This window comes from Pan paniscus, chromosome 1, assembly GCF_029289425.2.
Source record: "Pan paniscus chromosome 1, NHGRI_mPanPan1-v2.0_pri, whole genome shotgun sequence".
Classification (NCBI taxonomy): domain Eukaryota; kingdom Metazoa; phylum Chordata; class Mammalia; order Primates; family Hominidae; genus Pan; species Pan paniscus.
This window is the reverse complement of record NC_073249.2, coordinates 9,247,892-9,262,945: the sequence shown is the minus strand read 5'-3', so window position 1 is coordinate 9,262,945 and position 15,054 is coordinate 9,247,892. Positions and strand designations below refer to the sequence as shown.

At 40.1% G+C, this 15,054-nt stretch overlaps 1 protein-coding gene across 9 annotated transcripts in view; it reads left to right on the top strand.

The window, feature by feature from the left end:
* Positions 1-9,480, top strand: part of CHRM3 (cholinergic receptor muscarinic 3) — a 523,502-nt gene extending 514,022 nt beyond the window's left edge. For all 9 annotated transcript variants that reach the window (XM_034949681.4, XM_034949679.4, XM_034949659.4 and 6 more), the window contains one exon: positions 1,463-9,480. In XM_034949681.4, the coding sequence (XP_034805572.1) occupies positions 1,482-3,254 (1,773 nt within the window). In that variant the 5' untranslated portion in view covers positions 1,463-1,481 and the 3' untranslated portion in view covers positions 3,255-9,480. The remainder of the gene's footprint in view (positions 1-1,462) is intronic.
* The last annotated feature ends 5,574 nt before the right edge of the window (positions 9,481-15,054 follow it).

Sequence of the window (15,054 nt, the reverse complement as noted above, 5' to 3'; positions counted from 1 at the left end):
CACTTATTGAATTCTGGAAAGAATTGATCAACAATTGATTCTGTTATACAGAAAATTATCATTCCCATTTTTCAATGAGAAAACTTGGACTCAAAGAAGTTAAATATCTAAGATCTCACCTCCAGTAAGTGGTCAAACAGATTTGAACCTAGGCCTTTTGACCCCATAGTCTTCCTGCTGTGCCAGAAAGCCTTTCCAGAAGTCTCTGTGTGAATCTGACTACTGCTTTTGAGAGACACTCTGAGAAAACTCTGGCATTCAATACCTTAAGGCTTGATTTAGGACTCTTGCAATGCACTTGCATATGTATGTTTATCTGTAAGAGTTTATTGTTGAAGATTTTTTTTAACCAAGAGCATAAATGTAGTAGCAGGGTACACAATAGATTTTTGCTGGGATGATCAAACTTTGAACTCACAGAATGACACCGATTGAGGAATGATTTGCTTATCTAGTGTACGGTGGCTGGCGGTGTGTGAATTCCTGAGCCAGTGGTGTCCCAGAAGTACAGCCCTGGAGGCTCTGAGAGAATGGTAGAGGTCACGACCGAGGCCAACAGTGACACCAAGGGGGTCTGACTGTGGCACCTTAATTGTAATGCTTCTTAGTTGTTCTTATACTCTGGCAACAAGTCTGTGAAAGCACTAGTTGCAGTTTTGCAGTTTTTATATGCAAATGTGTGTGGGTGTGTCCATTTGTTCACATATGTGTGACATGCTAAAATACATTTTCATGCTTGGATCTAAAATATCTAAATACTAGAAATATTTAAAGCTGGTTTGGTCCATTCAAAACATTCTGCTAAAAGTTCATCTGCATGTTATCAAGTAGAAGATAGCTTTCCAGGAGATAGTCGTGTTACCAGTCCTGACAAGGAACTGATGTCTTACTTTTTGGATCCTGTCTCAAAGAGATAATATAGTGTGAATTGATTTACATTGGTTTTATCCCTTCTCCAGGTTGGCATTGCTCATTTTAGTGAGGCTTAAATGGCTGGTATCACCTTAAAGTTGCGTATTTCTGAAGCCTCAGATGGGTAAATGCCCAGATAGATAAAATGCAAATCAAGTCAAGTTATCAATTTAGCATGAAGATAAAGCTGTTTGGATAATTGTAATAGAAATGTCTGATTTTTTCACCTTTACAAAATAAGAGAAGTAAGGGCGATTTTGTCTAGTAACAGAATTACATAGAATATATTTAGAAATGAGAAAAATGTGGGAAAAAAGCACAATGTTCAGTGCATGCCACCAATTATATAATACTATCTCAAACAAATCGATGTCTGTCTGCCCTAGACTCCACTCATTTAAAATAAGAGAATGAACTTGATAATGTTTGGCTTCATAGAGATTCAGCACCCTGTAATAGGCCTTCCATGTCTTTTAACGTATGTGATGCAAAGAACAAACAAATAAAGGCAGAAATTTTTCTAACTCTGTCTTTTCTCTCTTTCCCCCAGACTATGTCAGAGAGTCACAATGACCTTGCACAATAACAGTACAACCTTGCCTTTGTTTCCAAACATCAGCTCTTCCTGGATACACAGCCCCTCCGATGCAGGGCTGCCCCCGGGAACCGTCACTCATTTCGGCAGCTACAATGTTTCTCGAGCAGCTGGCAATTTCTCCTCTCCAGACGGTACCACCGATGACCCTCTGGGAGGTCATACCGTCTGGCAAGTGGTCTTCATCGCTTTCTTAACGGGCATCCTGGCCTTGGTGACCATCATCGGCAACATCCTGGTAATTGTGTCATTTAAGGTCAACAAGCAGCTGAAGACGGTCAACAACTACTTCCTCTTAAGCCTGGCCTGTGCCGATCTGATTATCGGGGTCATTTCAATGAATCTGTTTACGACCTACATCATCATGAATCGATGGGCCTTAGGGAACTTGGCCTGTGACCTCTGGCTTGCCATTGACTACGTAGCCAGCAATGCCTCTGTTATGAATCTTCTGGTCATCAGCTTTGACAGATACTTTTCCATCACGAGGCCGCTTACGTACCGAGCCAAACGAACAACAAAGAGAGCTGGTGTGATGATCGGTCTGGCTTGGGTCATCTCCTTTGTCCTTTGGGCTCCTGCCATCTTGTTCTGGCAATACTTTGTTGGAAAGAGAACTGTGCCTCCGGGAGAGTGCTTCATTCAGTTCCTCAGTGAGCCCACCATTACTTTTGGCACAGCCATCGCTGCTTTTTATATGCCTGTCACCATTATGACTATTTTATACTGGAGGATCTATAAGGAAACCGAAAAGCGTACCAAAGAGCTTGCTGGCCTGCAAGCCTCTGGGACAGAGGCAGAGACAGAAAACTTTGTCCACCCCACGGGCAGTTCTCGAAGCTGCAGCAGTTACGAACTTCAACAGCAAAGCATGAAACGCTCCAACAGGAGGAAGTATGGCCGCTGCCACTTCTGGTTCACAACCAAGAGCTGGAAACCCAGCTCCGAGCAGATGGACCAAGACCACAGCAGCAGTGACAGTTGGAACAACAATGATGCTGCTGCCTCCCTGGAGAACTCCGCCTCCTCCGACGAGGAGGACATTGGCTCCGAGACGAGAGCCATCTACTCCATCGTGCTCAAGCTTCCGGGTCACAGCACCATCCTCAACTCCACCAAGTTACCCTCATCGGACAACCTGCAGGTGCCTGAGGAGGAGCTGGGGATGGTGGACTTGGAGAGGAAAGCCGACAAGCTGCAGGCCCAGAAGAGCGTGGACGATGGAGGCAGTTTTCCAAAAAGCTTCTCCAAGCTTCCCATCCAGCTAGAGTCAGCCGTGGACACAGCTAAGACTTCTGACGTCAACTCCTCAGTGGGTAAGAGCACAGCCACTCTACCTCTGTCCTTCAAGGAAGCCACTCTGGCCAAGAGGTTTGCTCTGAAGACCAGAAGTCAGATCACTAAGCGGAAAAGGATGTCCCTCGTCAAGGAGAAGAAAGCGGCCCAGACCCTCAGTGCGATCTTGCTTGCCTTCATCATCACTTGGACCCCATACAACATCATGGTTCTGGTGAACACCTTTTGTGACAGCTGCATACCCAAAACCTTTTGGAATCTGGGCTACTGGCTGTGCTACATCAACAGCACCGTGAACCCCGTGTGCTATGCTCTGTGCAACAAAACATTCAGAACCACTTTCAAGATGCTGCTGCTGTGCCAGTGTGACAAAAAAAAGAGGCGCAAGCAGCAGTACCAGCAGAGACAGTCGGTCATTTTTCACAAGCGCGCACCCGAGCAGGCCTTGTAGAATGAGGTTTTATCAATAGCAGTGACAAAACGCACACATCAACCCACAGACCTTAGGAGGAGGAAGGCGAGGGCCGGGTGACTTCTGGTGATGATAAAAATGGTTTTATCACCCAGATGTGAAAGAAGCTGCCTGTTTACTGATCCATTGAATAAACCCATTTTAATAGAAAAAGTCAATAGCAATTCAGCAAAAAAAAAAAAAAAAAACCATACTACTGAATATAAAGAAATTTATTCTGAAATAGACTTTACGTGTTTTTTTCTTAAAGAGGAGAAAAATATTGCTTTACGGCAATTATATACCCAAAGTGATTTGCCTGGGTCGTTTAATTCCCATTAGCTTCGGAATCTCAGATGATTATAGCTGACCCAGTTCCCACATTCTTCCCAAGGATCCCAAAAGTGGGAATCCAGACCCCAAGTGGAACACTGCAGGCTAACAAATCTGTGGTTCCAAAATTATTTCATACGTTGCAAAGCTGAATCTTCTTGTCCCAATAGAGCTTCCTGTCTTTTCTTTGGTGTGTTGTTAAACTCTATTTGTGGACTTGATTCTTGATTCTTGCAAAGTACTGTTTTGTGCAGTTCAAGTTTCGTACAAATAAAAATACTTAAGTATATATATATGTGTGAGTTCTGCACGCACACACATAGTGTATATAATATCATGGGAAACACTGAACTGGCAAATTATTCCTGCAATATACGCTTTCAGTACTTTGGTAACTGAAGTTCTCTAGGATCCTAATGCAACATTAACGTGAAATAAGCCCAGTTTAATGTTTTTGAAACCAGGGCTGTTTTCCACAGAGAGCAGCCAGGCCTTCCCAGCAGGTCTGTGCAGAGCGGACAGGCTCGTGAGTCAGCTGAGCACCGTGGCTTCGCCAGACTTGGTGTTAAGCAATCTCCTTTGTTGATGTCTCAACAGAGCTAAATCGGGGCCCCTCTGAGCTCAAAGAATGAACCACATCCACACGTTTGAATTTAATCATCTAAATCTGAATGTTTCAAAACAAAATTTCTGCTATCTAAACTGCTTGAAACTCAATAATAGTGTCACGTTTGAATGTCATACACAGCAATATATATATATGTATATATATATATATGGCAAAGCAAAAAAAAAAAAACATGGTAAGAGAGAATGAAGGAGAACATTGTGTTTGATTCTTGCTGAATGGCACCTTCTCAAAGAAAATAGGGCTTGCACCTTTGTTAATCAGCTGTGGCCAGTGCTTTCTGGTGTTCATTGTGTAACCTTCACCCAGGAATAGGTGAGGTTTTAGGAAGTTACATGTCCTCTGAAGAAAGAATTACACTCTGAAAAGTAATGCTTCAAATTGATTTCCTTACCTTCTGGGAAAAAAAAAATTGTTTTTTTGCATTCTCCCTTGAATTGACCAAAATGTTAACTGTTTCATTTGGGGAGGGGATGGGGTGCTGCCGTCATTGTCGTTGTTGTTGCTGCTGTAGCTGTTGAGGTTTCTTTTCCTGTTGCCGAGGCTGTTTGGGGAGAGGGAGGGGAGGGAGGTGGGAGGGCTGCGGAGATATCTTCCCTTTGTACAGGGCATTCGTGTTGTGAACCCAGAGCTGGGTAGAAGCTGCTTTTGTATTCAGTGTGAGGTGGTGTTTACAGACGACTTTGACAACAGTGGAAGTGTACTCAGTGGTGTCTGTGTATCTGAACTATTTAATTTCGTGTTATGTTTATATGCAGAAATATTTATGGATACTACACCAAGTGTTTATTTAATGTTGATAAATATGACTCTTCAGTCGTCAGCCATGGTGTCCTTTGAAAGTGATTCTTTAAGGTCCACTTGAGCAATGAATAGAGTATATTGAGCTTTCCTGTGGCTAAGAAGAAGAAACATGTCATCCTGTTGGCATCACCAAGCACCTAACTCTTTCTAGGTAATAAAAAGTCAACGGTCACTTCAACGTAAATATTTAAAACTACTCTTTAGTTAAATCTGATGGGAACTGAACAAAGCTCCACCATTGTGTCTGAAATCATTTTACACAGGGAAAAAAAAAACAATCAGCATAATTGTAAGAATGATTTTTTTGGGCCCACATTCAACCAAAGAACAAGAAAGAAACAGACGATTTTCTAATATGTACGCAGCAAACTACAGAATGTCATATTATCCACCTATGAAACATCTAGTAAGCAATTGCATCTATATTTTATTTCTCAAGTTGGCCTGGCACTAATAAATATGTGAAAGCTTATTCAAGTGTCCCAGTACTTCAGCACTTCCCATCCTTTTGGAAACTCCTATCTTGCCTCCCTCCCAAAAGGGCTGTTTCTTTTATTAAAAAAAAAAAAGAAATAGAATTAAATTTGAGAAAAGGAGAAACCCTGAAATTTAACAGAACTTTGAGAGTCACTTCCAATCTCCTTAAACATGATTATCTCCTTATCCTTGTCCTTTTGTGATGCTAATAATGGCAGAAAAGGAACAAATCCAAGACTCTATGTCTCCCTTTTTTGTTTTACTGGTTTTATTATAGAATTGTTTTTAAGCCTCTTATGGATGAAAGCTGCATTTAAATACTATCTACTGATTTTATAGAAAGGTATGTCCATTTCTTGGGTCACTTTCAGAGAAAGAAAACAAGCAAAATAGGTTCTTTTGAATATGAATAATTTAAAAGCATAATTGAAGATGTAGTGAGTATTTATAATTGGACCTTAGTTACACGTGCATTTCTCAAAGGGCTTGTCATTACAGGAGATATTCAGCACTTACCTAAGATCAAAATGTCTTCATCCCAAATTGGGAATCGAATTATTTCATGCCATATGCATGAGGTTTGCAGACATTTCAAGATTAGCCACTTTGATTGAAAGAAGAAAATGATCAAACCTAAAATGAACTACACATGAAAAATCTCTCTCTCTCTCTCTGCCTCTCTCTCTCTTTCTCCCTCGTCTTCCTTCTCTCTCTCTCACAAGCACACACACACACACACACATTCTCCATTCTCCAGGCATTGCCAGATGGTTAGGAGAAGTGAGCTCTCTCTGGTCCCCTAGTTCCCTCGGCTCTGCTCTCCTTTGCCCATCAGCTCCCTGTGGCCTCTATGCTAGTCCTCCCTATTCTCCTAATCGCCCTTTGCCTCTTAAGCCCAGCCTTGACTCGCTACATATTTTTCATTTCTCTTTACCCTTTAGTGTACAATAGTTGTAGACTCTGACGGAATGAAAACAAACAAGAAGCCTAAGCGTTAGACCCTGCTGTGGCTAAAGATCTAGAAGGCATATCAGTTTTCTCTGTCAGGCTTCCTATGTTGCCCACGTGCAGGGCTCATTGCTCTGCAGAGCGCTGGGAGCCCCTTCATGTATCGAAAGAGAAACTGGAGCACAGAGCTCTGATGCACAGTTGGCTGTTTCAGCTCTGACTCAGGGAGGAAAGAAGGATGCCAAGGCTCTGTCACAGCGGAGAAGTCTAATACCAGAGTGGCACAGAGAAGGATTCCAGGGATCAGTCAGGGTGTCCTGTACCTATCTGAGTAGAGATGATTCAAGGATGGGGACATATTCCAGGAAATTGCACAATCTTCCCCTGGCAGCTTCAGAGGACAAGTGAAAATAGTGCAGTATAGTCAAAGAAGCAATGAATTTAGGATGAGGAACCTGAAGTTTCTGGACCAGTTTGGTCACTACTTAGTTACATGTCCTTAGGAATGCTTGTCACTTAACCTAAACTTTCTGGGTTTTATCCTCATTGCTCAAACTAAGCAACAACACCGAAGCTTCTCTAATTTGCCTTCTGATGCCAAATCGGTCAAAACTGAGGTCAGCAGCTACCGTGACGAAAGTAAAATGGTATATTGGGTGAATGTTTGAAAATTTCAGATTTTATATTCTGTAAAGTTATTTACTTACTCTATTTCAACACCACAAAATCTTGAAATTTGGAAGGTAACGAAGGAAGCTTTGAAATTTGTTGGCAAACCCGGAGTAGTATGGTTTCAAATACCACTCCAACCCAGCACCTGAGGTCGGGCAACCTCACAAAATAGAGTTTCTAGGTAGCAGGTGTTTGCTTTGGTTTTGCAATAGCATTTCTCATAACAGAACTGAAACTGTATAGATTACAACACTCCAAAGTTATTTTTTTAACCTAAAGAACCCTACTTCTAGCACCTCCTCTGAAAGAATATTTTGCTCCAATGCCACGTGCAACAAACTTATTTAGACAGTATCAACTCTAGCCCTTAATAGGTTCGAGGACAAGTTTACTGCTTCCTTTCTACACACTTAAGTTACACTCTCTTCTCCTGTTCTGATGACTCTAAATCTTCAGCCTCTCCCAGCATTAATGTGTGAGTCAACATTGCAGACCTGAGAAAGGTTTCTAGAATGGTAACCCAGTGTTCTTTAGAACTGGAGAATTCCATTTTCCTTTTCTGGCTTTAGTGTTAATGTCTGGGAAGGGAGGCTCATGATAAGATAATAAAAATGAGAAAAGAAGATCTAGTTCATAAAATGACTATACTCCACGTAAGTTTGTAACTGCACAGTGTTTTGTTGTACGGCTCAGAAATGAGCAAGTGTTAGTATTATTAGGCACACATCACATTCACAGCTTCGCGCAGAGACGGATAGTGTATTTGGATATATGGAAGTCATCCAAATGCGTTGCTAGAACATCAGGCCTATGTTTGTTCTGGTAGAACCACAGAGACTCACACAAAGTTCTGACCCTACCACTCTGGTCTGGGCTGAGACCACCCCAAAAAATCATCTAGAGAATCAAAGGGGCTCACGTCTCAGTTGCATTCTATGTAAAAGATAAAGGGGCCATACTCTCCACTGCAAAGAAGCATTAGTAAAACTTCCCGCACCCAAATTATAATCCGGCAACCCTAGCTTCAACTAAAAAGATTGTCCCCAGAATCTAAAAGCTTACTATTGTTCTTTCTTGGAGTCCAAAATGCTTAGCAGTTCTGCAGTTCACATACAAAACTCAAAACTCTTTTTATCCTGTATTCTGTGAGTTCCTTGATGATAGTAATTGGGTCTTATTCATCACTCTGTATCCTGTGGCTCACACAGAATCTGGCAAATTGCATATATTCAATAAATGTTGAATATCTAATAACCTCCTTATTAATATAACAAATATTATCAACATTCTGTGCACATCAATGTCCCATGCTGCTACTGTAGTCAGGAGTTATTTGGCTGGGAAGTGGAAAGTGTTCACAAACATGATGCTTATCTAATAAAATATCACTGAGCAATAAGGAGAAATATTTTAAATAGATTTGAAGTTGTGAACAAATAATTTAGAGTCCAAAAAGGAAAAAGAAAATTAACTCTGTCTTTTATCCCTAGAACTCAGAAACTTTACTGGATTGGTCAACAAAGACAAACTTTTTATTGTATAAAACAGTAGAATTCATGGAAGGGATAATTCTTTTGGAACAGGCTTCTTGGTTACTTGCCTTAGTAAAAGAAGTATCTTGAGGGCCTGGAGAGTTCATAAACATAGTTTTCTGTACAAGTGAAGATCTGTAGTTTGGCTTAAAAATCCTTGCATGTAGTTTTGCTTGGCGTGGAAAGTTATTAGGAGACAATCCTTTATCCTGTTCTGCAAGCAATCAAACACATGATCTCCCTTCTAGCCATTCCTCATCCAGTACATGGGCATTTCCAGCCTCCTACATGTAACACTTCAAACTTCCTCTGGGCGTCTGCTTAGAGCTATGTGATGGCCACAGTTTGGGCAAAGCCCTTCTTTCTTTTAAATATAGGAACTGTTACCAAGTTTGGTGCAGGCTTGAGGAATAATTACATAAAAATGGGCTTCCACGATGGTGAATCAGCATGCTGATTTCTCTTGGCAGGAAGCTCTCAGGGAAATGTCTGTGAATCATTTAAAGATGCTCTCTGGTGGATAGAGAAACCGCAGTCCAAAAACAGATGGGTGTATATTTGCTTTGTAAGCAAAGGGCATGTATCATACTCGCATCTAAAACAGTGTCCACATCTTTGCCAAAGGCACTGAATTTTACCTTTTTTTATTACCTCGTGGCCAGCACTTCCTCAGTAGGCATTTCAGGTGTGTCACAAACCATGTTCATTTTTAATCTTGAAAAAGTCAATCGTCTGTAGTCTGTACTATAAAATGATGCCTGCAACTTTGTGGTGAATATTATCCCCAAGTTAACAGTGAAATAAGTAAATAAAACTATTATCGAAAAAAGAATGTGGTTTGCTTTTATTTAACCCAGGGCCTATAATACAGCCACAGCTTTTTATTGTATAAAAGGGTAGAATTCATTGAAAGGATAATGCTGAACAGACTGCTGTTTGCCTTGTCTTCCCTTTCTTTTTCACATGCAAAAGAACTTTCTTTAACAACTATCATCATACCATCAAAATCCAAATACTTCCTGAGTATAAGCAGGTGTAAACTATAGCTACGCATATAGTCCTTACTCCAAAAGTGCATGTGAAGAAAAATATTTGTCTGTAGACACATAACATGGAAGGGAAATTTTCTCTTTTGTAAGGAATGCTTACCTTTTTTTCTTTTCAGGTGTATTTTTGTTTCTTTTAGACTCCACAGAAAATATTTTCCCACTGGAAAAAAGAAAAACAAGCTTCATATTTTATTACACTGACTTTAAAATTGCTGGAAGTGAAGGTACAAAGAAGTTACTCTGGGCGAGAAATGACATTTTTTTGAATGGCATGCCTGGTCACTTCATGATTCTTTTACTGCTTCTTAAGCTGACCCATAGAAACCAACCATTGCCTCTTTGGTCTTTAGTGCAAGAAAGAACAAGGAGGAATGCAAGAGAGAGAGAGAGAGAGAGAGCTAGCTATAAATACAGCTACATATGGAGAGAAAGAGAGAGATAGTATATACACATATATATATATTTTTCTCTCCCTCACAACTTTTTCTGCCAGTCATTACATCTTCATATCTTCATCCTCAGTTTACAATTTGAACCTGTGCTCACTGAAACATTGGGCATCCCCTCTCCATCTCTGTTTTGCTATTTCATGCTATTACACTTACCATTTAGGTCAATGTAGGTGGCCAGAAAAGGAACTGCTTTTCTCACTACTCTATCATAGTAGACATTTTTACATAAAACTCACATGAGATTTAAGAAGAAAAGTTTTCTATTGTGTTAAAGTCTTCCTTAATTTGCTGCACACATTTATGCAATATGAAATCTTGACTACAGAAAGAAACATTGGCTAAAAGTATGGAAGATTCATAAACCATAAGAATATGTCAATGTTGGAAATATCCACTAAGTAGGAGTTGACTTTTAACTGAAAAGTACTTTGTTGGGAGTTGATAGATAGCTTTTGGGGGAGCTTTGCCGCTTCCTTATCCAAATGGTTACATGGAGAAGAAATTTTACAAAATATGACCAATCAATTGATTTAAATATTTTCTGAAATTATTATTTTATTTGAACTGAGATATTTCACCCTTGAAATAAATGTTTCTGTCACAGGAGTCAGATATATTTTTTAACTATCCAGCATCTTTTTAAAAGCATTAAAAATTAACTTAACTTAAGCAATAAGCATGAATGATCTTTCGTTGAAATTGAATCTCACCTAAAAAGACTTGGAAGAGTATAGAGAGAGGGAACTTTTTTGAAAAGACGACCTGTGGTCCAGAGCACTTACAGAGTCATGAAGAGGATGCAGCCAGCTACGGCTTGGAAGTGGAAGTTCCTTGGTCTAATCATGGTCATTCTTGGCCTTTTTTGCCGACCACCCCTTCACTTTAATTCTTGCTTCTGTTTCTTGGAGATGCCATGTGCATATTTTAGTGGAACTTGTCATTCTCCATGAGAATTAAACAACAGCACACAGGTTATGAAAAGGCAGAAGGATCCTTCATAGGAACAGTCTGTAAAAGATTGGTTTTCATTTCAGTTATATGGAGGATAATGATGAGAATCACGTTGGAATGAGAGCCTTGAATTACAGAGACGCTCGCTGTCTTTAGCAGTGTTTCTGAAGAGAGTATTTTAGCCGTGGTTTATAAGAGTAGAATTACTAACTCAATCTTGCAACAAAAGGGAAAGAGAGTTGTCGAAGGCAAGGCCGCCAGTGAGAGATGTTCCTGACATTTCAACTCACATCTCCAACCCCCAAGTTTTTATTCTGCCTATTTTGACACCAATCATTTGCCAATTCGCTACTGGGAAATATCTGAGAAATCAGAAATCTCTGAAGGAGGAAAAAACTGCCTTCAGACCCCAGGAAAAATAATCCAGGTGCTTTCATCGGGCTGGATATTTTTATTGGGACCCAGAGGGTGTCTTGTGATTCCCATATGCTGAGCATGCAAACCTCAGTGGACCAAAGATGAGTAAGATGCACCTGAAGACCACACGTGAGCTCTGAACCCCTGGTAACACCCAAAACATGATGGGCTCATCAGCATGTAAGCAAAGATTGACCCCAAAAAATGATACTTGCATCAGTTTTTAAAATCTTTTGATCGCTACCTTAGTGTTCCTTTGTAATTCTTTAAAAAAAAATGATTGCATCATGCTTCTCTTTATAGAGTTTCTCTTCATTCTAGACAGTGCAGTGGGCTAGGATATTTACATGAAAATCCACTATTAATGTTCTGGATTCACTCAGTGACATGTCTGTCATCATAATATCCTGTCTATAACGCATGTATCTATCAGACTTTTTCCCTAATTCATATTACCAATTGTTCTTTCCCATTAAAAAATGGGACTTCGATTTTTCAGAAGTCCTTTATTTTTCTTTTTAAGGGAAACTATTTTTAATATCCATGTAGGCTGTGTATGTATTTGGCTTAATCTCAGCCAATGTTTTTGTCATGACACTTACTAAACGCTCCTTATCTTAACTAACTTACCTTTCTGAATCAAACCATTCTCCTTCAAGCAATTAATTCATAGAGATGACAAATTTGTGATTTGTCTTCTGATACAAACAGCCACTTAGAAGCTACAAATCAGGTAGAAAGTGGAATGTGGTATATTCATATCAGAGGGATGATTCTTTGACATTTAGTTTGATAGGGCCAATGGAATTTTGATAATATTCTAGCTTATTAAATCTTTGACCCACTGATAAAAACAGGTCTCTAAGTGTGACAACTCCCCTATTCTGTCTTCCACAAAACAAAGTGCCTTTAAAAACCTGACTGCTATAACCAGTTCCACCTGCAGGACGGATACTGTTAGAAGTTATTGACTACATTATTGTGCTGCCTGGGTTAGCTTGAAATGGAAACAATCAACAGCGGTTCAGACCAAAATGTAGAAGAACAAAACTAACAAAGACAACAAATGAAAACCAATACTAACCACCGTCTGCAGTGAGTTCCTTCAGCTGTGACTTTTCAGGGACGGACCTCCTCTGAAGTTAACTTCAGAACAATATAAAAAGGCCAATCCTTTGCCAGTGGGCCAGAAGTAAATATTTTCCCAGATACTATTGTGTAAAATCATTCCCACACTTGCTGTGGAACCAGTGCCATTATCTTTAGGTGTTGGAAGTAGAGGAAGTCGTTGTGGGGCCTCAGGAAATGATACGATAAAAGATGGCTCCCTGCACAGCTCCCTCCTTACTCCACCAATCCACGCCCCCACCAGCTTCCAGTTCAGACCTGCTAGGGCAGAACTATCACAGAAACCCAGATAGAAAACTTGCCAGAATTCTACTCCCTTTTTGATTGTAAGAGAAACAAACAGTACACGTCTAATACAAACTTTCCTTGCCAAGATGGGAAAACTGAGTTAATAGTCCAGGCTTTCTCTCTGCTCATTTCAACCTGTGCACAGTACCCCAACTCCCTAACGTGTCCCTTAACCCAGAATTAAGTGTCACCTTCATATGTACTTTCTTTTTTCTTTTGGTTTTTTTACTCACTTTCTCTGCTGCCCAGGCTGGAGTGCAGTGCCATGGCCTCTGTTCACTGCAACCTCTGCTTCCCGGGTTCAAGTGATTCTCCTGCCTCAGCCACCAGAGTAGCTGGATTACAGGCATGTGCCACCATGCCTCGCTAATTTATTTTTGTATTTTTAGTAGAGACGGGGTCTCACCATGTTGGCCAGGCTGGTCTCTAACTCCTAACTTCAAGTGATCCACCCACCTAGGCCTCCCAAAGTGCTGATATTACAGGCGTGAACCACTGCACCCAGCCTGTATGTACTTTCTAATACACTTTAAGACCTTCATGTTTCTGAAGTAAAAAAAAAAAGAAAAAAAATCAATTTGTGTACTATGAAGCAGATTACAGCTCCTGTTAGCTAAGTGGCAGCACAGTAGGTGACTTCAGAAGATGGAACCAATGTGTAAAAACAGAGAGATAAAGACCATTAAAGAGAAAATAAATACTCAACATTTATTAAGAGATAATGAGGTCCTTTTATACTGTCAGGATTCTAAAATAAGATTAAGATCCACTCAATGCACATCATAGATTGTGCCACCCTTTCTAGAATACCATAGATTTTTGAGTTGGAAGGGAACTTTTAAATATTCTCCAATCAAATTTATATTCAATGCAAGGGGCCCTCCTACAGCATCCTTGACAACTGGCCGCCAGGATTCTGTGTAAATAACTGCAATGACAAAAAAAACCTACATAATAAATTAAGCAGGCCACTTTGTGTTTAGATAGCTTCATTTTATCCACCAGTTCTCATCTTCTCTTCTAGGACACTGCTTTGCAAGCTGGGGTGGCGTGAAATACATGAGGAGTTTCCAGGAAGTACTAGAATATTGTCAGTTTAAGGGTCGCTTTCAAGATCCTCAACTGCCATAGGTACTCAATCTCAGGTTGACCTGCTTGAAAAGAACATCTTCTTTACACCTGCCTTTCCATTTTACACCACATGTCTCTCAGCCAGCCTGAATCTTATTCCTACATGCAAAAAAAATCTGGACATCAAACAAAAGGACAGTTTCAAAATGCATGGTTCCTAAGAGAATGTCCTGTGGCAGAAGAGCAAATAGAGAGTCCTTAAGAAATATTGAAGAGGGCAGTGCCTTATTTCATCTAGAGAACCAACTTATGCTAAGTTTCCATCCATCTATCCATCATCCATCCACCCATCCATGCACCCATCCATCCATCCATCCACCCATCCACCCATCCACCCATCCATCTATCAGCCATTCATCCATCCATCCATCCACCCATCCATCCATCAGCCATTCATCCACCCAACCATCCATCCACCCATCCATCCATCATCCATTCATCCATCCATCTATCCATCCGTCCATCCATCTTCCATTCATTCATCTATTTATCTATCTTAATCATCTATTCATTCATCCATCCATTCATTTATCCATTCATCCATCCATCAGTCCATTTATGAATTAGAATTCAAAGGTGAAGCGGCCATGATAAAAACACATGTCTTTGAACTGGAAAATTAGTTCAGATATTTCTTCAACATAAAGCAAATGTAATTTAGCTGATCAGTTTGACCATGAGGACTGGCTTTGCCAATTGGATTATATGGCTTACATTTTCCAAAAGGTGAATGATAAAATCTACACTATAAGGTTTTTGATAAAAAAATTTTTTTAAACAGAGATAATCTGGCAAAAGTGGGAAATTACATCATTTGAACTATTAAACTTATGAGAAAATTGTTTAGAGAACAAACTACAAATATGCAAGGGGTATATAGCTTTTGAAGATTCTTTTGAGTGTACATGAGCCAAAAAAAGAGAGAACTTGTGTAGAATGCAGAATAATAAACTCCAACCATATGACAGATCTCTGACTATATGATAACTG